Source organism: Amblyomma maculatum, chromosome 11, assembly GCF_055883805.1.
Source record: "Amblyomma maculatum isolate TAMU_Amacu chromosome 11, ASM5588380v1, whole genome shotgun sequence".
Classification (NCBI taxonomy): Eukaryota; Metazoa; Arthropoda; class Arachnida; order Ixodida; family Ixodidae; genus Amblyomma; species Amblyomma maculatum.
The window spans coordinates 127,723,819-127,751,803 of NC_139354.1; the positions used below are offsets into that span (position 1 = coordinate 127,723,819).

At 46.4% G+C, this 27,985-nt stretch overlaps 1 protein-coding gene across 9 annotated transcripts in view; it reads right to left on the minus strand.

The window, feature by feature from the left end:
- LOC146174932 (neprilysin-2-like) overlaps positions 1 to 27,985 on the minus strand; it is a 117,835-nt gene that overhangs the window by 75,257 nt on the left and 14,593 nt on the right. For 6 of the 9 annotated variants that reach the window (XR_014702020.1, XM_084584162.1, XM_084584165.1 and 3 more), the window contains exon 4: positions 15,177 to 15,236. The exons of 1 other annotated variant lie outside the window; for it this stretch is intronic. Coding sequence is in view for 5 of the 8 variants with exons in the window: in XM_084584162.1 (XP_084440288.1) it covers positions 15,177 to 15,236 (60 nt within the window). In the remaining 3 variants the exon portion in view is untranslated. Of the gene's footprint in view, positions 1 to 15,176; positions 15,237 to 24,973; positions 25,056 to 27,985 lie in introns of all 9 variants that reach the window. 2 more of the 9 variants (XM_084584168.1, XM_084584169.1) reach the window with 2 other exon arrangements.

Here is a 27,985-nt window from a genome sequence, read left to right on the forward strand (position 1 = left end):
ACAGTATAGCCGCCTTCCTCCTGAAACTGCCGTTTACATCCCTATGTCGCCATTTCCACCCGTCCCAGATGGCGACTATCTCGCCTGTCCCATTACTGATGTCATGCTGCAGCGGCACGTCACCCTTCCTCATCTAATTGTGCACATCTCCCAGAACCGCAAAACTCTCCCAGTCCTTAACTTCAGCTTTTCAACTCAAGTACTGCCTGAGGGAATTTCATTAGCTTCGCTGTCACCGATGACCGATTGTGCCATTTCAGCTCTGTCTACAGATCATACAACTGCCGTCCCTGCCAACACCCCCTCGTCGTCCACATTGCGCCCTGATCCGCTTAACAGCATAATATCAGCTGATTTGCAACCTGAATTCGCCGCTGATTTACACAAGCTTTTGTTTACCTACATTGACCTTTTTTACTTCGGCACTCGCCCATTGGGTCAAACGACAGTTGTAACCCACCGCATTGACACCGGGGACGCCAGTCCTATCCACAGGCGGCCCTATCGTGTTTCGCTTGCCGAGCGACGCGTCATTCAAACGGAGGTCGAAAAGATGTTAACGAAGGACATAATCGAGCCTTCCAGTAGCCCCTGGGCATCCCCTGTTGTGTTGCTCAAAAAGAAGGATAACAGTTGGAGATTCTGCGTTGACTACCGTCATTTGAATAAGATAACCAAAAAAGATGTGTTTCCGCTTCCGCGCATCGACGACGCGCTTGATAGCTTGCACGGAGCCAGCTACTTTTCATCCATCGACCTTCGTTCCGGCTACTGGCAGATTTCTGTCGACGAGAGAGACCGTGAAAAGACAGCGTTCATCACCCCTGACGGCCTCTATAAATTTAAAGTCATGCCTTTTGGCCTAAGTAACGGCCCTGCAACTTTCGAACGGATGATGGACTCATTGCTGCGCTGCTTCAAGTGGACGACTTGTCTTTGTTACTTAGACGACGTCATTGTTTTCTCGTCCACTTTTGACAGCCACCCCGTTCGCCTTTCTACCATTCTCGAGCTATTTCGCAGCGCCGGCCTTCAACTCAACTCAAAGAAATGCAGTTTCGGCCATCGGGAAATCAAAGTGTTTGGTCACTTGGTTAATGCTTCCGGTGTTCAGCCTGACCCTGACAAGATACGTGCCTTCAGAGATTTTCCCAATCCGCGTTCATCCAGCGATGTCCGAAGCTTTATTGGCTTATGTTCCTATTTCCGACGATTCGTCCCGAACTTCGCAGTCCTTGCTCGTCCGCTCACCCAACTCCTCAAGAAAGAAGTTTCATTCTATTGGGGGCCTGAACAAGTTGCAGCTTTCTCAGAGCTTATTGCTGCTCTAACTCCTCCACCAGTCTTGGCCCACTTCAACCCTTCCGCCAATACTGAACTCCGTACCGACGCAAGTGGCCATAGGAATAGGAGCTATTCTCGCTCAGCAACAACACGGCCGTACAGGGGTGATTGCGTATGCTAGCCGCCTCCTCTCAACACCCGAACAAAATTATTCTATTACAGAGCGAGAGTGCCTGGCGCTTGTCTGGGCTATACGAAATTCCGCCCTTATTTGTTTGGCCGCCATTTTACTGTGATAACAGACCATCATGCCTTGTGCTGGCTTTCCTCTCTCAAAGATCCTGCTGGTCGTTTGGGGCGCTGGGCGCTACGATTACAAGAATACACCTTTTCCGTCGTCTACAAGTCCGGCCGGCTTCACCAAGATGCAGACTATTTGTCACGTCATCCCGTCGACTCCCCTAGTCCTACAGACTCTGACGATGATACATATGTCTTATCTGTCTCCGCCTTTGCCAACATTGCCAAGGAACAGCACCTAGATGCTTCTCTGCATTCCATTATCCTCCGTCTTACCTCCGACCGCCCTGACCCATCTCTCGCCTTTTTTGTGCTCCACGAGAACACCCTATACCGACGTAATATGCGACCAGATGGCACAGACCTTTTGCTCGTCGTTCCACAACACCTGCGTTCCACCATCCTTGCACAGTTCCATGATGCTCCCACGGCTGGCCACTTGGGTGTCTCTCGCACATACGACAACCTGCGCTGACCTTTCTACTGGCCGGGGCTCTACCGCTCTGTCCAGCAGTACATTGCCGCGTATGAACTGTGTCAGCGTCGGAAGAAGCCCACAATTTTGCCTTCAGGTCATATGCAGCCGATACCAATACCAATTGACCCATTTTCCCGTATAGGCGTTGACCTCCTTGGCCCCTTTCCAGTTTCCACCTCGGGGAACAAATAGATCACCGTCGCCACCGATTACGCTACTCGGTACGCTATTACCCGAGCCATCCCGACCAGCTGCGCCACAGACGTCGCTGACTTCCTTCTAGAAAACGTAATTCTTCATCATGGTGCTCCTCGCGAACTACTAACTGACCGTCGCCGCTGTTTCCTGTCGCGAGTGGTTGACGAATTTCTCCGTTCGTGTTCCGTCCGCCACAAATTCACCACCGCATATCACCCCCAGACCAACGGCCTCACGGAACGTCTAAACCGTACCCCCACAGACATGCTGGCCATGTATGTGTCTGACGACCATCGAGATTGGGACGTTCATCTCCCCTTTGTCACATTCGCCTACAATTCATCTGTCCATTCTACCGCTGGATACTCCCCATTTTATTTATTATTTCGCCGACACCCGTTACTACCCTTCGACACCTCTCTACCCGCGGCAGACGCCACCAGTACTTACACCAGCGATGCCGTCACCCGCGCTCATGATGCCCGCCGGATAGCTCATGCCAGGCTCTCTGCATCCCAAGACTCTCAAAAGATCCGGTACGACAGCCGCCACCGTGATGTCCACTACACTCCTGGATCTCTCGTTTTGCTGTGGCTCCCGTGCCGTCGAGTGGGCTTGTGTGAAAAACTTTTGCCCCGTTACACTGGCCCTTACCGTGTTTTGCGCCCCGTGACCGACGTCACCTACGAAGTTTAATCTGTGGTTCCGAAGTCCACGTCCACAGCTCCAACCTCCGAAATAGTGCATGTGTCCCCTCTAGAGCCCTATCATCAACGTTCTGTTTCGTTAACATAGACCGTACCGGGACTGTGCTTTTCCCGCGGGGGGTAGTGTTACTTAGCTGTATTCGCTGTTCGTGAGGAGGATGAAAAAGTGCAACAGACTCTGAGAAGACGACGACGCTGAATGTTGTGAAATCGATGCCCTCATCAACGTTAGTTGTGCGGACAGCTTTGAGACTGTAAATCTTCCACGTAACAATATGTACGAAAAGTGGGCGCAAAAGAACTGATAACAACTGCTGAGTTTGCACGTGGCGTAAAACACCGAACGCCAAGTTAAAAGGCGCACGATAACAATATAGGTCAAAGCAAGGCAGAACGGCAGGGCATTGAAAAATAAAGAAGAAGCGAAAAAGGGGGGAGGCCAATACGTAAAAACAGTTACATATGGCACGATCTGAAGATACGTAAACTAAAATCGAAAAACGCAAAAGGAAGGCATTAACACCCGACCGCGGCGGCTGCGTTTCGATGGAGGCGAAACGAAGAGGCGTCGTGTGCTGTGCGATGTCAGCGCACGTTAAAGATCCCCAGGTGGTCGAAATTACTCCGTAGCCCTCCACTACGGCTCCTCTTTCTCTCTTTCCACTTTCATTCCCACCTTCCTCCCCTCCCTTACGGCGCGGTCCGGGTGTCCACAGAGCAAGTGTGACAGTTACTGCGCCTTTCCCTTCCTGCGAACCAATTTATTTAGGCATTAACAGGAGCTGTTGGCGGGCTAGTTGGTGAATGTCTACTGTAGTCATGGTGAAATTGCGCAACAAACACGACACAAAAGTTAGAGGGACACTTAGCATGGGACAAGCGCAAACTACCAACTCTTTATTGAAGGAAAAAGGGAACAAATTTATACTCTCGGCCACTCAAGCGTTCATAGCTCAATCGCTTTCCACCCCTCCGCCATCAGAATTCATGAATGGCATGGCTCAGCACGTATGACTAAACACCTTAAAACAAGGTTAACTAAAAATAACTGATAAGAACCTTAGCAAACGCAGTCAGTCAATCGTAGCAAGGCAGAGTCAAGTACTCGAAGCAAAAGCAGTCAAAGGAAACAGAGTCAGGTAAGTGAAGCAAAGGCAGTCAATCGCTCGCAGCAAAAGCAGAGTCATGTATGCGAAGCAAAAGAGGTCAAAAACAAACAAACAAACAAAAACTACACAACAAGAACGAATAGGGCAAATGTTAACGAACACCCTGTATCAATAGCACACTCGTAGCAAAGGCCGTGTCATCTATGCGAAGCAAGGCGGTCAAAATCTAAAACGTTAGACAATGTAAAATAAAACTGATTACTTTATCACCTAAGCCAGGTCGTCAAAGCAAGTAACAATCAGTTGACCCTGGGCCTCGCGATTGAAAATCAAATCATGCGTGCAGCGTGCGGCCCAAGAGGTCATGTCACACGTGCCTAATTTTCATACCCTAAATGCCCCTTAATGGATCACTGCCATGTCGTGGTGGAGGGGCTTGCGAAACTCGATGAAGTCGTGAGCTCTGCTGTGTAGGGCCACCCAAGATAGACAGGTCACGGCAGAGAGTTCTGACAAAATGTGATTCACTGGAGAAGGTAATGGCAACCCACTCCAGTATTTCCTGCCAAGAAAACCCTATGGCCAGTCACAATACCATTAATGATATGGCGCCGGAAGATGAGCCCCCCAGGAAGGAAGGCGTCCCACATGTTACTGGGGATGAACAAAGGGCGATTCCTAGTAGCTCCAGGACGAATGAAGCGGCTGGGCTAAAGCCAAAAGGACGCTCAGTTGTGGATGTGTCGGGAAGCGACCGGAAAGTCCGATGTTGCAAGGAGATATATCACATAGCAACATGGAATGTAAGATCTATGACGCAAGGTAAACTGGATGTCGTCAAGCGAGAAATGGACAGATTGAACATTGATATATGGTACAACCCCAAAAACGACCGAATGATTTCACTTCAGATCTAAGGTCAGCTTTTCAACATAACAGTTATCCAAGTCTATGCACCGACCACTGCTGCTGAAGAAGCTGACGTTGAGAGATTTTATGCGGACCTACAATGCCTTTTAGACAGCACCCCATCATCAGACCTCGTTTTTCTCATAGGAGATTGGAATGCTAAGGTCGGGAGTGAAGAAATATCCGGAATTATAGGCAAGTTCGGCCTTGGCGAGCCAAATGAAGCTGGGAAGAGGCTAGTAGAGTTTTGTCAAGAAAACAACCTGACCATAGCGAATACTGATTTTCAACAGCCCAAGAGGCGCCTGTACACATTGACTTCACCGGACGGTCTGTCCAGGAATCAGATCGATTATATTCTTTGCCGGCAGAGATGGAGAAGGGCTATACAAGCAGTAAAAACAAGGTCTGGGGCCGATTGTGGCACCGATCATCAGCTTCTTGTTGCCAAAATTAAGCTTCCATTGAGGAAAACGCAGAACACTAGAAGGACTTTGAGGTATGATCTGGATCAAATTCCATTAGAATATGCTGTGGAAGTGAGGAATCGATTTCAAGAATTAGATCTGGAAGACAGAGAGCCCGAGGAGATGTGGACTGATGTTCGTGATATAATACAAGAAGTTGCTACTAAGGTAGTTCCAAAGCAAAAGAAATGCAAGAAAGCAAACTGGTTATCTGAAGAGGCTTTGCAAATAGCTGAGGAAAGGAGGATGGCAAAAGTTATGAAGGAAAGAGAAAGATACAAGGTTCTCAATGCAGATTTTTAGAAAATAGCAAGGAGAGATAAGAATGCCTTCCTGAACTTACAGTGCCAAGCAGTTGAGGACAACAGCCAATTAAGGAACACTGGAGCTCTGTATAAGACAATCAAAGATATCAAAGGAAGCTTCTGTGCTAAGCTAGGCGTGATAAAGGACAAACAAGGCAAGGACCTCACTGAAGCCCCAGAGATAAAGAAGAGGTGCCAGGAATACACAGAAGAACTGTACAAGAAGGACCCGAATGTGCAAACCCAACATAAGACGGTTGTGATTACTGATCTCGAGCCGGGCATCCTGAAGAGTGAAGTTGAATGGGCCTTAGCCAGCCTTGCTAAGAACAAAGCTAGCGGAATTGATGGCATTCCAGCTGAGTTGCTTCAAAACCTCAACCAAGACACTGTTAACATTCTGCATACATTATGTCACAAGATTTGGACAACCCTGCAGTGGCCACAGGATTGGAGGAGGTCAGTTTATATCCCCATTCCAAAGAAAGGCAGTGCCAAAGATTGTTCCAACTACCGCACGATCGCGCTTATTTCGCATGCTAGCAAGGTGATGTTGAAAATCCTCCAAGGTAGGCTACAGCAGTATGTGGATCGGGAGCTTCCGGACGTGCAAGCTGGGTTTCGCAAGGGCAGAGCAACTAGAGACCAAATTGCTAACCTTCGCTGGATCATGGAAAAAGCAAGAGAGTTCCAGAAACCCATCTTCTTCTGCTTTATTGATTATGCGAAAGCGTTTGACTGCGTAGATCACAGCAGATTGTGGCAAGCTCTCCAAGAGATGGGAGTTCCAATTCACCTCATCTGTCTCCTCAGGAACCTGTATGAAGGGCAAGAGGCCACAGTCAGAACTGGGCATGGTCTTACTGATTGGTTTCCGATCGAGAAAGGAGTGAGGCAAGGCTGCATACTGTCGCCCTGCCTATTTAACCCATATGCAGAGTGCATCATGAGGAAGGCCGGTCTGGACGAGTCTTCAGCTGGAGTGAAGATTGCTGGAAAACGTATCAACAACCTTAGATATGCGGATGATACCACTTTATGGCAGAAAGTGAAGTGGAACTCAAGAGACTTCTGATCCGCGTACAAGAAGAGAGTGAGAAGTTTGGGCTTAAACTGAACAGTAAAAAGACAAAGATCATGGCGTCTTGCCCTATCAAGTCCTGGAGCATCAATGGACAAGAAGTGGAAGCTGTGACAGATTTTCTGTTCTTGTGCTCCAAGATTACCTCGGAAGGAGACTGCAGCCATGAAATTAGGAGACGCCTGCTTCTGGGAAAGAGAGCAATGGTTAGCCTTGACCGCCTAGTAAAGAGCAAAGACATTAGTCTGCCAACCAAGATCCGTATAACTCGTGCTACGGTCTTTCCTGTCGTGATGTATGGATGCGAGAGTTGGACTGTGAAAAAGGCTGACCGCCGAAGAATTGACGCGTTTGAATTGTGGTGCTGGCGAAGACTCCTGAGAGTTCCTTGGACTGCCAGAAGATCAAATCAGTCGATATTGTCGACCATAAACCCTGACTGCTCATTGGAGGGTCAATTTTAAAGTTAAAGCTCAGCTACTTTGATCATCTGATGCGAAGAGAGGAGTCGCTGGAGAAAGATTTGATGTTGGGAAAGGTTGAGGGTCGCCGGAGGAGGGGTAGGCAGCGAACGCGTTGGTAAGATGGCATCCTCGAGGTACTGCAGATGAAGTTATGTGATGTATCTGACGTGCATTGGCACTACTGCCCCTGCCAAGAATCTTTATCTCATGAAGCCGTGGCTGACATTTGCAGATTCTGCAATGCTCAGACAAATTTGTGCTAATATGTTTATCGCCTAATGAACGTTCATGCTCCCCTGCAGGCTCATTTATGCAGCTCCCAGTCTGGCCTATGCAGACCTTTCCACAAGTCAGTGGTATGGTGTAAACTACACCTGTCGCGCATTTGACAAAGGGCTTCGTATGTTTGTTGGTAAAGCCACCTTTCCTTTCTTTCTGCTTTGCGGTGAGTGAGCACAGCTGGCCTAGCTTCTTTGGTGCCGAGAACACCATGGGTACTGACTACCTGCCAGCCACTTTCTTCAGGTTGTGCGCGACCTTGTGGATGTAAGGTACCACGACCGGTCTTGTACCATTGTTTGGAGCCCTTCTACGCGCTTTTCCCTTCAGCTTCTGAAGCAAGGTTTCGCTTACTGCCGTCCGGATCGCGCAGGGGTAGCCCGCCGCTTCCAATCGAGACATTTGGTTTTCGCAGCTTTCACTCATTTTGTGCTGGCATGACTTCATGAGTGCGGACTCAAGACAAAGGGTAGCAATGCCTCTTTTGACCGTCTTGGGGTGTGCCGATTCAAATGGTAGAAGATCCTTCGCTACCCTGGGGTGGTACATCCAACACAGGTGATTATATAGAGTTGGTAGTTTGCGCTCGTCCCATGCTACGTGTCCCTCTTACTTTTGTGTTGTGTTTGTTGCGCAATTTCACCATGACTACGGTAGACATTCACCAACTAGCCCGCCAACAGCTCCTGTTAAAGCATACTTCTAATTCAGTGGGCCCATCAGGCTGTGCTTCCATGTTGTGTGTGCCATCTTCATACGCTCAAGCGGAGACCATCATCAGCTACATTGTCGCCACTACTATACGTGCAAGAAAAATCGCCTACTACTTGAGAGAAGGAACTATGCCGGTCGAAGTAAGTGCTATCTTCGGGTTGGTGAAACCTTCTATGGGACACTGGAAGACAGTGTGCAGAATACTCAGATCAGAATTATGGAGTCAGGTTCGCCTATGGCACGATTGGTTAAGGGTAGTGTGTTTCACGCAGTACCCTAAAGGGATGGCTGAGCACATACTTCGCATTCATCTGAGAAAGGCCGCTCAGAACACGGAAGTTGTTTGCAGTATTGCCATTAGAAGCTTGCTGAAGCAGACGGAAAGAAGGAAAGGCAGTCGAGGAAAGGGAAGCGTGACAGTGCTGGGAGACGTCCATGTGCCAGAGAGTGTTGTACGTGTTCTTGAGAAAGGGCCCAAGTACAGCGAAAAACCCAACTTTCTAGGGCACGAACTGCTGGCTATCAACAGGAACATCGCCAAGAAAGCTGACAACGAAAACAAAGAGAGATGCATTTTGGACGGGGTGGACAGCTTATCGAGGACCGCGTGCAAGGCAAAGGCAACAACGACGACGCAAGAATCGGGAAAGGTGCTGAACTTTTTAGAAATAATAATGCGTGGCTGATGCAGGCTGATAAAGATGGAGTGTTTGTAATTGTCTAGGAAGGTATGTTCAGTGATAAGGCCGGACAGGCAATAAGGAAGAACTTTAAACAAGTTAGTAGGGGAGTAATTAGAGTAAAGAGCAAGGCTCAAAAAATGTGCAATGAATTAGGTCTAGATCCGTTAGCCAAAGAGATTAATAAGTGCAAAGGGAACTCGCTGCAAGTATTTTAAGTAGATGTACCGTTTAGGACTATTGTAAGCGAAACAGGTTCTTGGCAAAAACAGGTAAGCTTGTATCTGAAAAAGCACTTACAAAAGCTTCGAGTAAACGTTCCGTTCGCTACCAAGAATTCGAAGGTAGTTACAGCGTACCTGGAACAAAATAGAAACTTTGGATACATGCTTTCTGTTGATGTGGAGGACCTTTTTTATTCGGTTCCTCACGACGAGCTTATAGTTTCTGTTAAAACCTGTATAGAAGAAAATGGAGAACTGTCCTTTCAAAACTCTGTGGGTATGAATGCAGATAATTTTATCACTGCTCTTTAATTCTACCTTAACAGCACTTTTATAGAATATGACAACAAGTTTTACTTACAAAGGCAAGGTATTTGCATTGGATCTTGCATGGCGCCTGTTTTGTGTAACATTTTCTTATCCTATATTGACCGCACCCTGACGACTGCATTAGAGGACATGAAAGTTTTAAAAGTGTACAGATATGTAGACGACTTTTTAATTCTCTTAAAGCAGGATGATGGGGATTTTACTGAGTTGACTAAAATTTTAGAACAGTTTAAAATACTGGGTAAGGGCTTGACTTTCACGCATGAAGCCCCCAAAGCAAACACCTTACAGTTTTTGGACTTGCAACTGTCCCTTTCCAATAATTACCTGTGTTGGATGTACCACCCCAGGGTAGCGAAGGATCTTCTACCATTTGAATCGGCACACTCCAAGACGGTCAAAAGAGGCATTGCTATCCTTTGTCTTGAGTCCGCACTCATGAAGTCATGCGAGCACAAAATGAGTGAAAGCTTCGAAAACCAAATGTCTCGATTGGAAGCGGCGGGCTACTCCTGTGCGATCCGGACGGCAGTAAGCGAAACCCTGCTTCAGAAGCTGAAGGGAAAAGCGCGCAGAAGGGCTCCAAACAATGGTACAAGACCGGTCGTGGTGCCTTACATGCACAAGGTCGCGCACAACCTGAAGAAAGTGGCCGGCAGGTACTCAGTACCCATGGTGTTCTCGGCACCCAAGAAGCTAGGCCAGCTGTGCTCACGCACCGCAAAGAAGAAAGAAAGGTGGCTGTACCAAAAAACATACTAAGCCCTTTGTCAAATGCGCGACAGGTGTAGTTTACACTATACCACTGACTTGTGGAAAGGCCTACATAGGCCAGACTGGGCGCTGCATAAATGAGCGTGCAGGAGAGCATGAACGTTCATTAGGCGATAAACATATCAGCACAAATTTGTCTGAGCATTGCAGAACCTGCAAATGTCAGCCACGGCTTCATGAGATAAAGATTCTTGGCAGGGGCGGTAGTGCCAATGCACGTCAGATTTTGGAAGCGTTTTTTATAAAGAACGATAGTAACTGCGTTAGTGACGCGTCAGTCGTCCTGTACAGGAATGAATTAGCCTTTTTGAAAACAGCATTTAGGGTATGAAAATTAGGCACGTGTGACATGACCTCTTGAGCCGCACGCTGCACGCATGAGTTGATTTTCAATCGCGAGGCCCAGGGTCAACTTATTGTTACTTGCTTTGACGACCTGGCTTAGGTGATAAAGTAATCAGTTTTATTTTACATTGTCTAACGTTTTAGATTTTGACCGCCTTGCTTCGCATAGATGACACGGCCTTTGCTACGAGTGACTGACTGCTATTGATACAGGTTGTTCGTTAACTTTTGCCCTTTTCGTTCTTGTTGTTAAGTTTTTGTTTGTTTGTTTTTGACTTCTTTTGCTTCGCATACATGACTCTGCTTTTGCTACGAGCGATTGACTGCCTATGCTTCACATACCTGACTCTGTCTGCTTTGACTGCTTTTGCTTCGAGTACTTGACTCTGCCTTGCTACGATTGACTGACTGCGTTTGCTAAGGTTCTTATCAGTTATTTTTAGTTATCCTTGTTTTAAGGTGTTTAGTCATACGTGCTGAGCCATGTCATTCATGAATTCTGATGGCGGAGGGGTGGAAAGCGATTGAGCTATGAACGCTTGAGTGGCCGAGAGTATAAATTTGTTCCCTTTTTCCTTCAATAAAGAGTTGGTAGTTTGCGCTCGACCCGTGCTACGTGTCCCTCTTACTTTTGTGTCGTGTTTGTTGCTCAATTTCACCATGACTACAGGGGGCATTAAGAGCGATAAAAGCCAGAGGGGGCAATAAGAGCGATAAAAACACAAAAGGGGCATTAAGAGCGATAAAAAACCAAACGGACAATTTAGAGCATTACAAGACCAAAAGGGCATTAAAAACAGAATACCTAAAACAACCAAGGTCAGGCCGCTAGAGGCTGAGGAGTGTACCCGGAATCTAACCATTAAAACTACTGTTCGTCTGGTTCAAATATTCTAACTCGGGTTTAGTCAGGACTATTGAGGGTGTGCTAACACAATTTTGACCTAGCTTAGAATGTGAGCGGCTTCTATGATTTCGCGTGTGAACTGATGTGCATTTCTCGCAATGACAGTGCATTTATTAAGGGATGGCTCACAGGACTGAGAGGGACATTTTAGGCAGTGAACACCTAGGTTTCTTTGTGTAGTATTGTAAACACTGTTTGAGGGTTCCATAAGTCATTCGTTTAGGCAACGCCCAGTTTGCCCCACGTAGGCCTTGCCACAGCTCAGGGCAATCTTATAGACGACATCAACTTGGCAGGGAACGAAAGGTGCCTGGTGCCTAACAGGGCAGGCTGGCTTTCGCACAACCGGGGCATTGACTCTGCGACAAAGCTTGGAAAGCTTGTCAGGCGCCGAGAACAAAACACGGACGCCTGCCTTTTTGCCCAATCCGTTTGAGCTTGCGGGAAATAGTATGAGGGTAAGGCACCACAGCAACCTGACAGTTTACCTTAGCTCAACTTTCGTTTCATGGGGCGAAAGCATTTTTATTCAAAAGAGCGGAGTGTGCATTGGCTCCTGCATTGCCCTAATATTAAGTGATATACCGGGTGTCCCAGCTAACTTGAACCAAGGGTTACAAAATAATATATTTGAGGTAGGTCAGTGAAATTAGTTGCATACAACTACCAGCCTGCTTGCGCACTTCAGGCAATTTTTTGTTTTGCAGTTACTTAATTGGCTAATTATGTTAATTTTTCTAATTTAATAAATATTCAGCTTAGACCAAAAATGTGAATTGGAAAGTTGTAGAGCACCTTGAGAAACCCCCATTCCATTAATTGCGATAAAGAAAGTCTCACGTGTATCTTTTTTTCCGGGCTCAAAAGAAAGCCCGCGAAATACAAATAATACCACGTGACTAGCGCATTTGAGCGCCGCGATTGTGGTGCTCTCAGTCGTGGTTTGAGCGAACGAAATCAGCTGCAGCCGTGACCCGATTGTCCCGTTGCAGCGGCAGGCTGCAACGTTGTTGCAGCGGCAGGCTGCAACCTTGTTGGCGATGGTTGGAGCGAGCTCGATCTCGCCCGTCGCCACCGCGATCTTGGCCAGGCCTACGCACCGCAGCTGCCTACATCACGACAAGCGGATTACGATAAAGAACCGTCAAATGAACATGCAGCGCTAATTTTAGTCGAGTCACATGATGTCATCTCGCCCCTTTACCCAAGCCTGTATGCGCAGATTCAGTGGCTGATACCGTATCTCTCATCCGTTTGTCGTGCCGTTCGCTGATGGGAGAGAAGCAGGCCTTGAATCCCCGTGGTGTCGGCTCGCCGCTCTCGCCGCTACTTGCACCGTCACGCGGGCCGGCTGTCTGACGTGGGCGAAGAAGCCATTGCAGGCATATCGGCCTGCCGCTTTAACGGGGCCGAGACACGGCCGCCGCTAATTTCGTTCGATCAAACCACGACTGAGAGCACCACAATCGCGGCGCACAAATGCGCTAGTCACGTGGTATTATTTGTATTTCGCGGGCTTTCTTTTGAGCCCAGAAAAAAAGAAACACGTGAGACTTTCTTTATCGCAATAAATCGAATGGGGGTTTCTGAAGGTGCTCTACAAGTTTCCAATTCACATGTTCGGTCTAAAGTCGATATTTATTAAATTAGAAAAATTAACATAATTAGCTAATTAAGTCATTGCAAAACAAAAAATTGCCTGTAGTGCGCAAGGAGGCTGGCAGTTGAATGCAATTGGTTTCAGTGACCTACCTCAAATGTATTATTTTGTATCCCTTGGTTCAAGTTAGCTGGGACACCCGGTATATCTCGCCCATCATGACCGACTGTTAGAACAGCAGCTATCTTCGTTAGCTGCTGTGAAGATTTTCAGATTCGTCGATGATTACTGAATCCTTTTGGCTAGTAATGAATGTACCTTTCACAGCTCAGTTTCAGAAGTGCTTTCTCTCTTTGAACAGTGCCTCTCTCCCCTTGTTTTGACCCATGAAGTACCGGATAAGGGAGCTTTACGCTTTCTTGATTTAAGGCTATCCAGGGCAGATGCCCACCTGCGCTGGTGGTACCAGCCGAGAGGGGGCAAGTCCTTGTTGTCCTACAGTTCAGCCCATTCTAAGATTGTTAAGAGGGGCATTGTGAAACTTTGTTTCACAAATGCCCTAATGAAGTCCTGTGTACACTCTATGGGCCGGAGCATCGAATAGCAAACTCAGCGGCTGAGAAATGCTGGCTACCCTGAGCATTTGCTGACCTCAGTAGCAGACTTCCTCTTGAAGAAGCTTAAAGGGGGTCAAGTGAGAGCTGCTCCTGAGCATCAACACAAGGTTGCTGTGGTGCTTTACCTTCATACTATTTCCCGCAAGTTCAAACGGATTGGGCAAAAAGGCAGGCGTCCGTGTTGTGTTCTCGGCGCCTGACAAGCTTTCCAAGCTTTGTCGCAGAGTCAATGCCCCGGCTGTGCGAAAGCCAGCCTGCCCTGTTAGGCACCAGGCACCTTTCGTTCCCTGCCAAGTTGGTGTCGTCTACAAGATTGCCCTGAGCTGTGACAAGGCTTACGTGGGGCAAACCGGGTGTTGCCTAAACGAACGACTTATGGAACACTCAAACAGTGTTTACAATACTGCACAAAGAAACCTAGGTGTTCACTGCCTAAAATGTCCCTCTCAGTCCTGTGAGCCATCCCTTCATAAATGCACCATCATTGCGAGAAATGCACATCAGTTCACACGCGAAATCATAGAAGCCGCTCACATTCTAAAGCTAGGTCAAAATTGTGTTAGCACACCCTCAATAGCCCTGACTAAACGCGAGTTAGAATATTTGAACCAGACGAACAGTAGTTTTAATGGTTAGATACCGGATACACTCCTCAGCCTCTAGCGGCCTGACCTTGGTTGTTTTAGGTATTCTGTTTTTAATGCCCTTTTGGTATTGTAATGCTCTTAATTGTCCTTTTGGTTCTTTTATCGCTCTTAATGCCCCTTTTGTGTTTTTATCGCTCTTAATGCCCCCTTTGGCTTTTATCGCTCTTAATGCCCCCTTTTGGCTTTTTTCGATTTTAGTTTGCGTATCTTCGGATCGTGCCACCAGTAACTGTTTTTACCTATTGGCCTCCCCCCTTTTTCACTTCTTTTTTTTTCATAGCCCTGCCATTCTGCCTTGCTTTGACGTATATTGTTATCATGCGCCTTTTAACTTTGCGTTCGGTGTTCTACGCCACGTGCAAACTCAGCAGTTGTTATCAATTCTTTCGCGCCCACTTTTCGTACATATATATTGTGTCACTCTCTAATAAAAAACCAGTTGAAGTCAGCGCTGTGTTGTCGTTCCCTTTCTGTGTCTGTGTTTTGAAGTGCGCTATTTTGCTTTCCAAGGTGAATGTGGATATCGGGCTAATTAAATAAGGAGCCCCTCAAGCTACCATCAAGAGTAATGTCCATTTATAGAACATGTTTCCTTCATTTATTTATAAAATACGCTAAACGATAGCTCTAAAAAGAAAGGTGAGCTGTCAAATCAAGATCGATTTCTGCTTTTTTTTTTCGCGTTTCCTGAGGAATTTCAGTAAACAAATGTCTTTCATACCTGAACAAATAAAGAAAGAACAGCCAACCGTCTTACCGAGGGCTATGCACTGTGGCTTCCAACAAGTGTCACGAATGCCGGACGATTTTTGGCGTCCTGGAAGAGGCACCTCAGTCAAAATCATGTTGGACTTGTGAAATCAGAAAATAGATGTAAAAGTTATACGCAATTCAGCATGACGTCATTCGAGTCCAGCACTCATTTAAAACAGAAATGTGCAATTAGATTTCAAGCTATAGTACTAACATGGAATGAGATAATAAAAAAGATAAAATTATCCCGTAAGCATGAAACTTCCGGTCCTCCAAGTAAAGATAAAAAGGAAATAGCTGTCCTGCCCTACGTTCATCAGTAGTAGCATCGTTTAAAGTAGGTAGGCCGCCGATGTGATGTAGATGTACCTTTTCTGCCCCTAGTAAGCTAGGCAAAATGTGTGCCATGATGGACAGAATATCGAATGAAGAAAAAGCACGAATACAAAAAAGAGAAATACAGAAAGCATGCCAGATAAATCATGACATAATGTTTGTCTCTCGCGTCACAGGCGTGGTATATAAAGTTTCCTTTACGTGTGGAAAAAGTTATATAGGCCAGACGGGCAGTTGCGTGAATACCTGCATACGTGAGCACAACACTTCTTTGGATGGGGCTCCTTCCTTGAAATTGGCCTTCCACTACAGAGAATGCCGCCGTAATCCTCCTAATTCTAACGCAGATCCATGTAGTCTGCTCTTTAAGGACACTAAGATTCTGCACAAGCACCGCGATAAAGTAGCCAGAAAAATCAGCGCGGCATTTCACATTCACAAAAGCCGCGACACAGGCATTAGCACCCCATCTATTCTCGATCATGACTGTGCACTGTGGTATCTTCATTGTTAAGATATCAGTGCTGTTAGTACTGCTCATGCGTGCTCTTGGTTGTAAATTGAGTATATAATTGCGTTCTTATCAATAAAATCTTTATTTGGTAGTCAGCGTTGATCCCGTCTTCTCTCTTGTCTCCGTTGTAGCGCAGTTTTTTATTGTGAAAGCAAAACTACGCCAGGTTTCGCATTTTCGCCGTACTGGAGCCTACCCTTCACGGTCGGTGGTCGGTCATGTGACAACTGACGTCATACCAGAGCGAGAGACCGGGTAGCAAGTCAGCTCTTCAGTGCGCCGTAGCTACGCTTCACGGTCGAGCAACGGCAGCGGTCGGTCACGTGACTACTGACGTCTCACCAGAGCGATAGACAGGGGACCAAGTCGGCTCCTCAGCGCGCCGCAGCTACGCTTCACGGTCGAGCAACGGCAGCGGTCGGTCACGTGACTACTGACGTCTCACCAGAGCGATAGACAGGGGACCAAGTCGGCTCCTCAGCGCGCCGTAGCTACGCTTCACGGTCGAGCAACGGCAGCGGTCGGTCACGTGACTACTGACGTCTCACCAGAGCGATAGACAGGGGACCAAGTCGGCTCCTCAGCGCGCCGTAGCTACGCTTCACGGTCGAGCAACGGCAGCGGTCGGTCACGTGACTACTGACGTCTCACCAGAGCGATAGACAGGGGACCAAGTCGGCTCCTCAGCGCGCCGCAGCTACGCTTCACGGTCGAGCAACGGCAGCGGTCGGTCACGTGACTACTGACGTCTCACCAGAGCGATAGACAGGGGACCAAGTCGGCTCCTCAGCGCGCCGTAGCTACGCTTCACGGTCTAGCAACGGCAGCGGTCGGTCACGTGACTACTGACGTCTCACCAGAGCGATAGACAGGGGACCAAGTCGGCTCCTCAGCGCGCCGCAGCTACGCTTCACGGCCGGTCGGTCACCTGCTGACGGCGGCAAGCGATTGACGTCATACAGGTTGTAAATCGGTGGAAATTAAAGTTTTAATAAATCAATCAATCAAGAGCTTGCAGGCCTTGCTGCGGTTCATTGGGCTACAGAAAGAGGAATCTGTGAATGAATAATAATGTTTGGAGACGTCTAAAAAATATGCCTTTCATTTCGTGATTACACAGCAGGTTAGCAATGTGCACCACCACAAGAGAAACACTTTGCGTAGCCAAGCGGACATTGCTTTCGCAATTTTCAGGCTTAGTTAAAGCTAAGCCCAGCAAATTTTTTTGTTTAATTAGCTCTGATATCAGCCTATATGCGTCGATATGCGACTGCAGCGTTAATGCAAAGGAGAACCGTACGCTTTGCCATGCGTCTCGCAGCTCCCTGGGCCCCATAACATTCTTTGTTTCAGAGTTCTCGCACAAATACACATTAGTGAGTGGCCAATGCGTTGTTTAGCTATTCAAGAAGTGTGTGTAAAAGAATGCGCAAATAAACAGACTTCAGGACTGCGAAACAAGTACCCTTAGCGCATGATGAAGTGGACGCGTAGCTAAGGTTTAGACTTTCAAGGTAGCATGCCTGCGTGTTAGGAACTTATGCACCCGCCAGGCTAACGCTTCCAAGTTGTTCCGCGTGACGAATGTGCCGCTTCACCAGGTTGCAAAACGAAAGTAATTCTACATGATAAATCACAGGCCACACCGGCATGCTGAGTGTTCGCACTCATTTGGCCCCGAATAAAATGACCGCACTATATAGCTTCAAGACTGCCAGAACCGAGATCCCCGTAAGCTGTAAGCAGATAAATGAAGGGGAAATGAGGGTGCTCGTTATAATACATGAAGGAGAGAAGCCAACAGTCGGCGAGGCCTAGGAAAGCATTGGGGATTGTACTTTGTCTTTTTTTTAAATCTTTACTTCGGTAATCACATAAATTAATAATGTAATCTTTTTAGCGGGAAGAAAACCAAACACCAAGTAGAAAGAAAAGCAACGTCTTGAGAACGGCAGGGTCCTGCCGGAACTTCGACTCTAAGTAAACTTGGAACAGTATGAAGCAATTTTTCACTTGTATATATATATATATATATATATATATATATATATATATATATATATATATATATATATATATATATATACTGAGACTTAAATATGAAGTTCATATATATATATATATATATATATATATATATATATATATATATATATATATATATATATATATATATATGTATATATGTATATACATAGACATGGATTGCTTGATACTAATGGGCCAGAGTTAAATTCAACCAGGATGTCACACAACTTTCCCGATTATCTATTTTATTCCAACAGTTTCGGACGGTGGACCGTCCTTCTTCAAGGTAGAATTGAGAATGGAGAATAAGTCCGCACATTACGCCACTGTTAGGAGAGGGAGAAGGAATTCTCGCTCTGCATCTTTGGAGAAGCAAACATTACTCAATAGATAGAAAGGGCGAAAAGCTCAAGTTGATTATTGGCTGGTAATGCAACAAAGACGGAGAGAGAAGAAAAAAAAAAGGGGGGGAAAGAGAAAAGGGCGAAAAGAGAAAGTGGAGGGCCGACGAATGTTACGCGCCGTGCTTCCACGAAGACGACACTAAAAGCAAGACATGTCTCCCTCGAAGGAAGCCAGAAATTGAGCAAAGGTTCAGAATAACATAAAAATAATAATAATAAAAAAGATGTGAAAAACAGACAACGCGAGCATGCACACCAGGACGGCCCGCTCCCCAGCGGTGCAGGTGTTCAAGAAAACCGTTGGGATAAGAGTTATGTGTTCTAGACGGAGTTGTTCCACCCCGCGACACGCCAGCGATCGGAGCCAGGGCGGCGCGCCGCCGCGGCGACGAAAGAGCCGTCGGCCAGACGCGCTCTCCCGAAACCCGAAACCCAATGCCGCAGCCGGGCATTCGCGTCAAGTGGTTCCCGCGAGCATGTCCTGAGTGAAGACGTTTGTTGCGGGATAGAAAACCGACCAGAGGGGGGAGGCCAAGGAGCTAAATAACGAACAGTATAGTTTGCGGGAGAAGGAGGAAATTCTTAGGAGCGGGCAAATGGGGGGAAATAAAGGCCTCGTTTATTAGTTATGTAGGCTTTTCAGAAATGCAAAGTTGCCCAATGTTTCATTAATTCCATGGGTTAGAGTCTGAAATTTGTGTATGAAGTACGATTCTCTTTGTTCTCTTTGTCGATTTGTTTGGAAGCCTGATTGAAGGAGAATGACCCGAATGTTTTCGAAAGTGTGGTTTGGAAGGCACAGGTGCTTAGAAAAAGGGAGATTTGGCAGTGTGTGGACGTGGGCCTTGTGGTTATTGAAACGAAACCAGAACGGTGTTTCGGTCTGGCCGACGTATTCCATGCCGCACACACCGCAGCTTAGCATGTATACCACATTGGCACTGTCGCAGTTCAAGGATTCTTTGATCTTAAAGGTGAAATCAGAGAAGTTGCCCTTTACAATATTTGTCGCCTGCACATGATTGCAAACTTTACAGCGTGGTTTTCCGCACGGTTTACATCCGGGGTTGGGGTTAGTATTGGCAGTCGTTTTAGATTTAACTAACATGTCCTTTAGGTTTCTAGAGCGCCGATACACTGCTCTCGGTGGCAGTTTGAAAATGGAAGACAAGTGACTGCTTTGCTGGATTATATTGAAATGTTTCGAGAGGATATTATTAACCCGTGGCATGTTTGAGGAACGTGTAAGAACGAGGTTTGTTGGCCTGTCGTTCTGCTGTGAGTTTTCAAAATTGATTATTTCATTTCTGTCTAAGCCTCGAGCTTTCCAAATAGCATCATCAACAATGAAGGGGGGGGGGGGGGTATTCCTTTTGCAGAAGATTTGTTTTTAGTTGCTCCGCATGGCGGTCAAAGTCCTCTAGTTCAGAGCAAATCCGTCGGAATCTATGGGCCTGTGAGTAGGGTATGCTGGTTTTACAGTGGAGTGGGTGGCTGCTTTTGAAATGTAGGTACTGCTGGCGGTCGGTTGGCTTCCGGTATAGGGTGGTCTTAAGAACGTTGCCTTTTCTCTGTATTGTAACGTCCAAGAAGTTAATTAAGGATTTAGAAAAGCTGTGAGTGAACGATATGGATGGGTGAAATGAATTGTAATTTTGTATAAATGTTAACAGGCTGGCTTCGTCGTGGGGCCAAATGAGGAAAATATCGTCAAGAAAACGTTTATAGAGGAGGGGTTTCAGAGACTGAGTGTCCAGGAATTGCTTCTCGAGGGCCGCCATGAATATATTGGCATAGGCCGGTGCCACCTTAGTTCCCATCGCCGTACCGTTAACCTGCAGGTAGTGTCTTCCCTCAAATTCGAAGTTATTGTGATTAAGCACCAGGCTAAGAATAGTGGAGAGGGTTTCCTCATCCAGGTTCACCGAGGGTCCGTCTTAAGGTATGCATCCACTGCCGCGCGTATGCCGTCTGAATGGGGGATATTCGTGTACAGGGATGTTACGTCCATTGTGACTAAAAAGCTTTCCGTCGGAATTTCGAGGTTGGACACGACCCTCAAGAAATGATTTGTGTCCTTAATGTAGGCAGGGATAGTTGGTATAATGTCCTTAAATAGGAAGTCAAGGACTGCGGAAATATTTTCGGTGAGTGTACTGTTACTTGACACAATTGGGCTGCCGGGACGGTTGGGTTTGTGAATTTTTGGGAGGAGGTAGAATCGCCCGGGAACCGGTTTGATGGGCTTCATTGCTTTAAATATATCCTGGGATATCTTTTGCTTTTGAAACAGAGACTGTAATTGATTGTTGATTTTGCTTTCAAAATCTTTTGTGGGATCGCTATCCAATTTAGTGTAGAAACGTTTATCTTCCAATTGTCGGAAACCTTCTGTTAAATATTCTGCCTTGTCCATAACAACAATAGCGCCGCCTTTGTCCGCAGGTTTGATGATGATGTCGGACCGCTGACTAAAAGCGTTGAGGGCTTGGCGCTCTTCGGGTGACAGGTTGTTACGGACTGCATTAGGTTTTCATTTTGTATACGCAGCCAGAATATCCTTTTGAACAGCAGCGATGTACATATCTAAATGTTTGTCTCTGTGTTCCCTTGGTGTACATGATTTATCAGATATCCCCGGTATGTTAATTTCCCGCTTCGTTTCGTGGTTACTGAAGTATTCACGGAGACACAGACTCCTTGCAAAGTTATTTAAATCTTGAAATAACTGAAATTCATTGAATTTTCCTGTCGTAGGACAGAATGTTAGACCCCTAGAGAGCAACGTTCGTTCCGAAGATGAGAGTGGCAGACTCGACACATTCACTACATTATCAGTAGCCATGGTAGACTGGTTTCCAGCAGACCCGCAAGGCTGATGAGGAGCCACTTTATCTTTAGCCACAGGTGGGGTTGGTTTATCCTTGGCCACAGGCGGTGTTAGAGGATAGCTAGGCGTAGGGACCACACCATCCCGGCTGAGTTTTTTTATTTTCTTTTCTTTGATTTCTGTTGTTTTGCGATTTTCAAATTCGCGGAGCTCAATTGGTTCATTTTTCGTGAATGATTGTCCGCGGCGGCAGCATTCTTCCATATGTTCAAGTTCGAGAGCTTTTCGATGGCTATGTCTTATGATTAGGTCCATAAGGCGCAGTGAGCTGTCATGTAGAATGCCATTCCACTCCGCCTCTTCATCGTCGTTTAGAGTTGTCATGGCGGCCCTCGAGAAGCAATTCCTGGACACTCAGTCTCTGAAACCCCTCCTCTATAAACGTTTTCTTGACGATATTTTCCTCATTTGGCCCCACGACGAAGCCAGCCTGTTAACATTTATACAAAATTACAATTCATTTCACCCATCCATATCGTTCACTCAAAGCTATTCTAAATTCTTAATTAACTTCTTGGACGTTACAATAAAGAGAAAAGGCAACGTTCTTAAGACTACCCTATACCGGAAACCAACCGACCGCCAGCAGTACCTACATTTCAAAAGCAGCCACTCACACCACTGTAAAACCAGCATACCCTACTCACAGGCCCGTAGATTCCGACGGATTTGCTCTGAACTAGAGGACTTTGACCGCCATGCGGAGCAACTAAAAACAAATCTTCTGCAAAAGGAATACCCCCCCTTCATTGTTGATGATGCTATTGGGAAAGCTCGAGGCTTAGACAGAAATGAAATAATCAATTTTGAAAACTCACAGCAGAACGACAGGCCAACAAACCTCGTTCTTACACATTTCTCAAACATGCCACGGGTTAATAATATCCTCTCGAAACATTTCAATATAATCCAGCAAAGCAGTCACTTGTCTTCCATTTTCAAACAGCCACCGAGAGCAGTGTATCGGCGCTCTAGAAACCTAAAGGACATGTTAGTTAAATCTAAAACGACCGCCAATACTAACCCTAACCCCGGATGTAAACCGTGCGGAAAACCACGCTGTAAAGTTTGCAATCATGTGCAGGCGGCAAATATTGTAAAGGGCAACTTCTCTGATTTCACCTTTAAGATCAAAGAAACCTTTAACTGCGACAGTGCCAATGTGGTATACATGCTAAGCTGCGGTGTGTGCGGCATGGAATACGTCGGCCAGACCGAAACACCATTCAGGTTTCGTTTCAATAACCACAAGGCCCACGTCCACACACTTTCAAATCTCCCTTTTTCTAAGCACCTGTGCCTTCCAAACCACACTTTCGAAAACATTCGGGTCATTCTCCTTCAATCAGGCCTCCAAACAAATCGACAAAGAGAACAAAGAGAATCGTACTTCATACACAAATTTCAGACTTTAAGCCATGGAATTAATGAAACATTGGGCAACTTTGCCTTTCTGAAAAGCCTACATAACTAATAGACGAGGCCTTTATCTCCCCCCATTTGCCCGCTCCTAAGAATTTCCTCCTTCTCACGCAAACTATACTGTTCGTTATTTAGCTCCTTGGCCTCCCCCCTCTGGTCGGTTTTCTATCCCGCAACAAACGTCTTCACTTAGGACACGCTCGCGGGAAGCACTTGACGCGAATGCCCGGCTGCGGCATTGGGTTTCGGGTTTCGGGAGAGCGCGTCTGGCCGACGGCTCTTTCGTCGCCGCGGCGGCGCGCCGCCCTGGCTCCTATCGCTGGCGTGTCGGGGGTGGAACAACTCCGTCTAGAACACATAACTCTTTCCCAACGGTTTTCTTGAACACCTGCACCGCTGGGGAGCGGGCCGTCCTGGTGTCCATGCTCGCGTTGTCTGTTTTTCACATTTTTTTATTATTATTATTTTTATGTTATTCTGAACCTTTGCTCAATTTCTGGCTTCCTTCGAGGGAGACTTGTCTTGCTTTTAGTGTCGTCTTCGTGGAAGCACGGCGCTTAACATTCGTCGGCTCTCCAATTTCTCTTTTTGCCCTTTTCTCTCTCTTTCCAGCCCCCCCCCCCCTTTTTTTTTCTTCTTTCTCCGTCTTTGTTGCATTACCAGCCAATAATCAACTGGAGCTTTTCGCCCTTTCTATCTATTCAGTGATGTTTGCTTCTCCAAAGATGGAGAGCGAGAATTCCTTCTCCCTCTTCTAACAGTGGCGTAATGTGCGGACTTATTCTCCATTCTCAATTATACCTTGAAGAAGGCCGGTCCACCCTCCGAAACTGTTGGAATAAAATAGATAATCGGGAAAGTTGTGTGACACCCTTTTTATATATATATATAAATAATTATATGAACTTCATATTTAAGTCTCAGTTCCCACACTACATCAACAGTCGGCCCAAAATTACAGTACGCTTGTACGATGCAGGGCCGGACATTACCGATCATCCATTAACAAGCATTGGAAAGAGCAGCTCAGTATTCTGACGATAGTTTGCGCTTCCTTGATTGGGACCTACATGATGTATTCTGTATCCTGTGTAGATTACGACAAAAGCTTTTGGCCAGAGACCATGGCCCCAAATAGGCTTTCACGAAACCACGGTATTACGTCACCTGATACAATGTCCGCTAGTCACTTCAGTAATTCCGCCCCTTTCCATGACTTCCGTTTCACGCACTCTGGTGAACTCTTTAAGCATGTGTGCTCGCGTGATCGAGTGCATGTGTGTGTGTGTTAATTGCACAGAATTCGTTTAAGGAAAACAGCAGCCATGCTTGGTTTTGACTCCTGTCAGACAAAGTCTCACAATAATAGACACTCGGCTAAGGCACCATTTCGCGCCTGGGTTTTAGGCAGAAAGCGTTATTTTTTCTTTAATTTCTCCGAGCCATATGTCGTCGACCTCGTGGCAAGCCCTTCTACACTAGTTCGCCAACATTTGTTTAAGTTCCATGGGCTTGCATGTCCGCTTGTCTAGAGGTCAGACAGTAAATGAGGACTGTGGATTTACATTGATCGCAAAGTCTTTTTTTTTTACTCCACAGAATCAGTAGCCCAGTTAGGCGAAAATTGTCTGGCGTTATTCTCAATGCATGCTAGCACCCAAAAATAGCGATGAATTGGTCGCCGTAGGAATTATATAATTAAACCAATACAGTTTGGTCGTCATTGTGCTTTGGATTCAGTTCCTCCGAATACCACGTTGACACACAACGCATAGGTAATGAAGGGTACTTTTTAATTATGTCGTGAGGCGCGGTCCCTACAAGCCATGTTCGCTAAGGGCGCCTACCGAACGCGTCGTGGTCTCTATGACTTACAACCATTTGTTTATGTCTTACTACTACAGTTAGCGATGCTATAGGAATAAAATAACGAGGGAATGAAACCGCCCACTGCGGCTATGCAGTGACATATGAGGAGAGGCCTCGACAAGCTGTAAAATAAAGAACCGGAAACCTGAAATGCACTCCAACTACGTGTAGATTCCGGGCTCTGCAAACTCCCACACACGTCTCCTTTCAGCCACAAAATCTGAAATTGGCGTTCTTGTATGCAAGCAAAAAGAAATATCCTATTAAGGAATTTTAAGGCATTTAGAAAACACTGTACCGAAATTGCGGCCGCACAAGGTGTAAAGCTTTCCATTTACCTCATGTATAGAAACTTGAAATCAGGCTACTTCATTGTTGTATGTCCTCAGAGTGCATTAATGCATGGAAGCTTGCTCACTTCTGCAACACAAAAACTGTGGCTAAATTTCAGAACACAGTTTAGCTAATTTTCATGTTTTTTTACCTCACACGAGCAGTGATCGGCGCTATATAAGCTTTTAAGGCAAACAACAGCCATGCCTAGTTATGACACCTGCGAACATGCTCTCGCATTGACATACATGTACTTCGGTGGGGATACGTTTTCATATACAGTCGGTTTGAATTTTACAAGCATTGTTTCAATGCTATTGATATTTGGGGAGGAAATTATCATTGGGTGTGAACAAAGAGAGCGCTGAATGAAGTTATGTAATTTTCGCATGATTTAGTCGCTTTTTATGTACCGGGGTAGTTAGAGAGAGAGGGAGAGAGAGACCCCGCTTGTTCGAGTGTAGCGTCCCGACTGTGTGCTTACTACTTGCAATGTCGTCCAAATTTCAACAAAGCAATAAAACATTTTTAACTCGATTTCAGCTGAGGTGCTATTCTATGTGCGCTCGGTTCGCATTTTACAGGCATTGTTTCAGCTGTTCAGGAAAAAATTGTTAAATATCAAGGAATGATAATTCACAGTGAAGCGGCTTTACAAGTGCAACAATCCAGCGCTCTATAACATAGAAGTTTGAAAACTCCGCTTTAGGATATGACTAAAGTTAGTATGCGCTTTTATAGGTGGCTTATGGATTCAATGAGCACTTTCTTCGGGGCGAATTGGTTCATATTAGCAAAAGGAATAAACTTGCTCAATAGTAGAAGAAGGCTTGTATAACGTTGCGCCATCTAACTGATACAGACATATCATTGACTGGACCACCCTCCGGAAAGAGCTTTTTTGTCTTTTATACATTATTATTTCTATGCTTTTACTTTTAAAAATTTCGGCCAATGCAATTTTTGAGGAGCCTGCCGATTTTTGAAAACTTTTATGGCTTCCATTTTTGACAAAAAAAGATTTTTTTTAGTGACGGGCACCTCCACTACGTGCAAACACGCGAATTTTAACCAACGTGGATAGCCAGTCTTCGATTCATCCGCCCAATGGGGACTATTGCAAATGACCATATTAAGGTGAAAGCGCCGAAGGTTCCTTTCACCAAATATGCAACATCAGGGGCCGCCCACCGGCATTGGGGTTGTGAGCGAGCATTCAAGATCACAACGCTGGCAGGCTGACATGGGCTGGCAGCTGACATGGGCGAGCACTAACCGGACGCGGTGTTCACTGAAAATGTTACGCACAGTTGCCAACACGGGCTTCTCCTTTTATCTGGGAGGGTGATATGAGAATTAGCCTGACTGAACCGTTGCCTCTTCATGCTACTCCTAAGCTACGCAGGTGCAGTCTTGGTCAAAAGTCATGAATCCAAAAGGTTTTTGACTAAGCCGAAAATGGAAACATGATAGCATCACTAAAGAGTGAAACGCCTTTAAAATGCTATTTGTATATTTCCACTGGAAGAAACTATGCGATTACATTTCACGGCCCTTCAGTTTTTAACGGTGACAAGACCGCTTCGTTTTACTGCTGAGACAAAAATCCTCTCACTTTAATAGTTTTGAACAAGGCTGCATATTTATGCGGCTCTGATCATGTGAGGCTTTATATGTGTGCTCATTGCCTAAGCTATAGTGCCATATCCTTGTATGTGCAGCTTAAGCGTCCACCATAATTTTTATAAATATCTGCATGCAGAAACTACCAAGAGGGAAGAATGTTCAGCATAGCATTTCAAATACTCCGTCGCACCACAATTCACCACCTCCCAGACACCTACATTATAAAACGAGGCCGCCGACGCTTCAGCAAGTGGATATGCTAACCGGGCATCACTTCCAGAGGGATTTCGGAGAACGCAGGATCCACCCAAGGAATATACTGACATCCTCCTGCATTACAAACTTGACAGAAGAAAATATTCCCCACGCAACAAGAAAAAAGATTAGCTGGAGCTTACCTTAGGTTAAGCCCGGTAGGTTGCTAAAGCAATAATAACATAAATACGCTATAGTTCCGTTGCCGTTCTTCTTCTGTTTCCTGAACGCGTCGCTGCCGCCTAGTTGCATTCCTGCGTTCTTGACTGCTGAGTTAACAGGTCGACAAAGAGTCTTCACTGTTCAAAGTGTCCATGACATTTCATTCGGACTCGTCACTGGGTAAGAACGATTCAAGAGAAGCGCGACGCGCTCGTCTAGCTGCATCTTGAGCGCGCCGTCGAGCGAGGTGCTGTTCCCAGTCTTCATCTGTCTCTGTAGCCAGTTGTCGTTTCCTGGCTTCATCGAGATAGCATGACTTTTCTTTCTGGTTATGAGGATGCACAGCTAGTGCCGCAGCTGAGCAAGCGCGAGCGTTTGTATACAAATCGTTTTCCTCCTCGTCCTCCTCTAAACTGCGAGAGAAGAGGTGACAGCAGCGCCTCCACTCGGTAGCTGCAGCGCGCCGTTCCTAGCGACCGCCGCCACCCGACGACTCGACTTGATAGCCCATCTCTCACAGCTAGCATTACGTAACAGTGGCGTCATTATCTCATCCGCGGTGCGCCGTGCCTACCGACTGCCGCCATCCGATGACTCGACTTGGTAGCCCATCTTTCGCAGCTGGTATACGTTGCAGCCAGCAGGGGTCATTACAGGGCAACCGTGCCTACCGACCGTCGCTACGCGAAGGGCTGAAAAGGGTACTAGTATTCCTTTCGCAATAATAACCAGAGAAGAAGCAATCACCCTCCGATAAATCCAAACTAACAGCCACGTCCACGACACCTTACTACACAGAATCCCACCCACCACCCACAAATATGAATGCACATTTTGCAACGTACCAAATACCCTACAACATACGGTGTGGGGGTGCAAGGCACCAACTGATACTCTAACCACCATGGCCATAACCGAAGAGTAGTGGGAGACTCTGCTGTCAAGCCCCAGCCTGGATGATCAGCGTAGTCTGG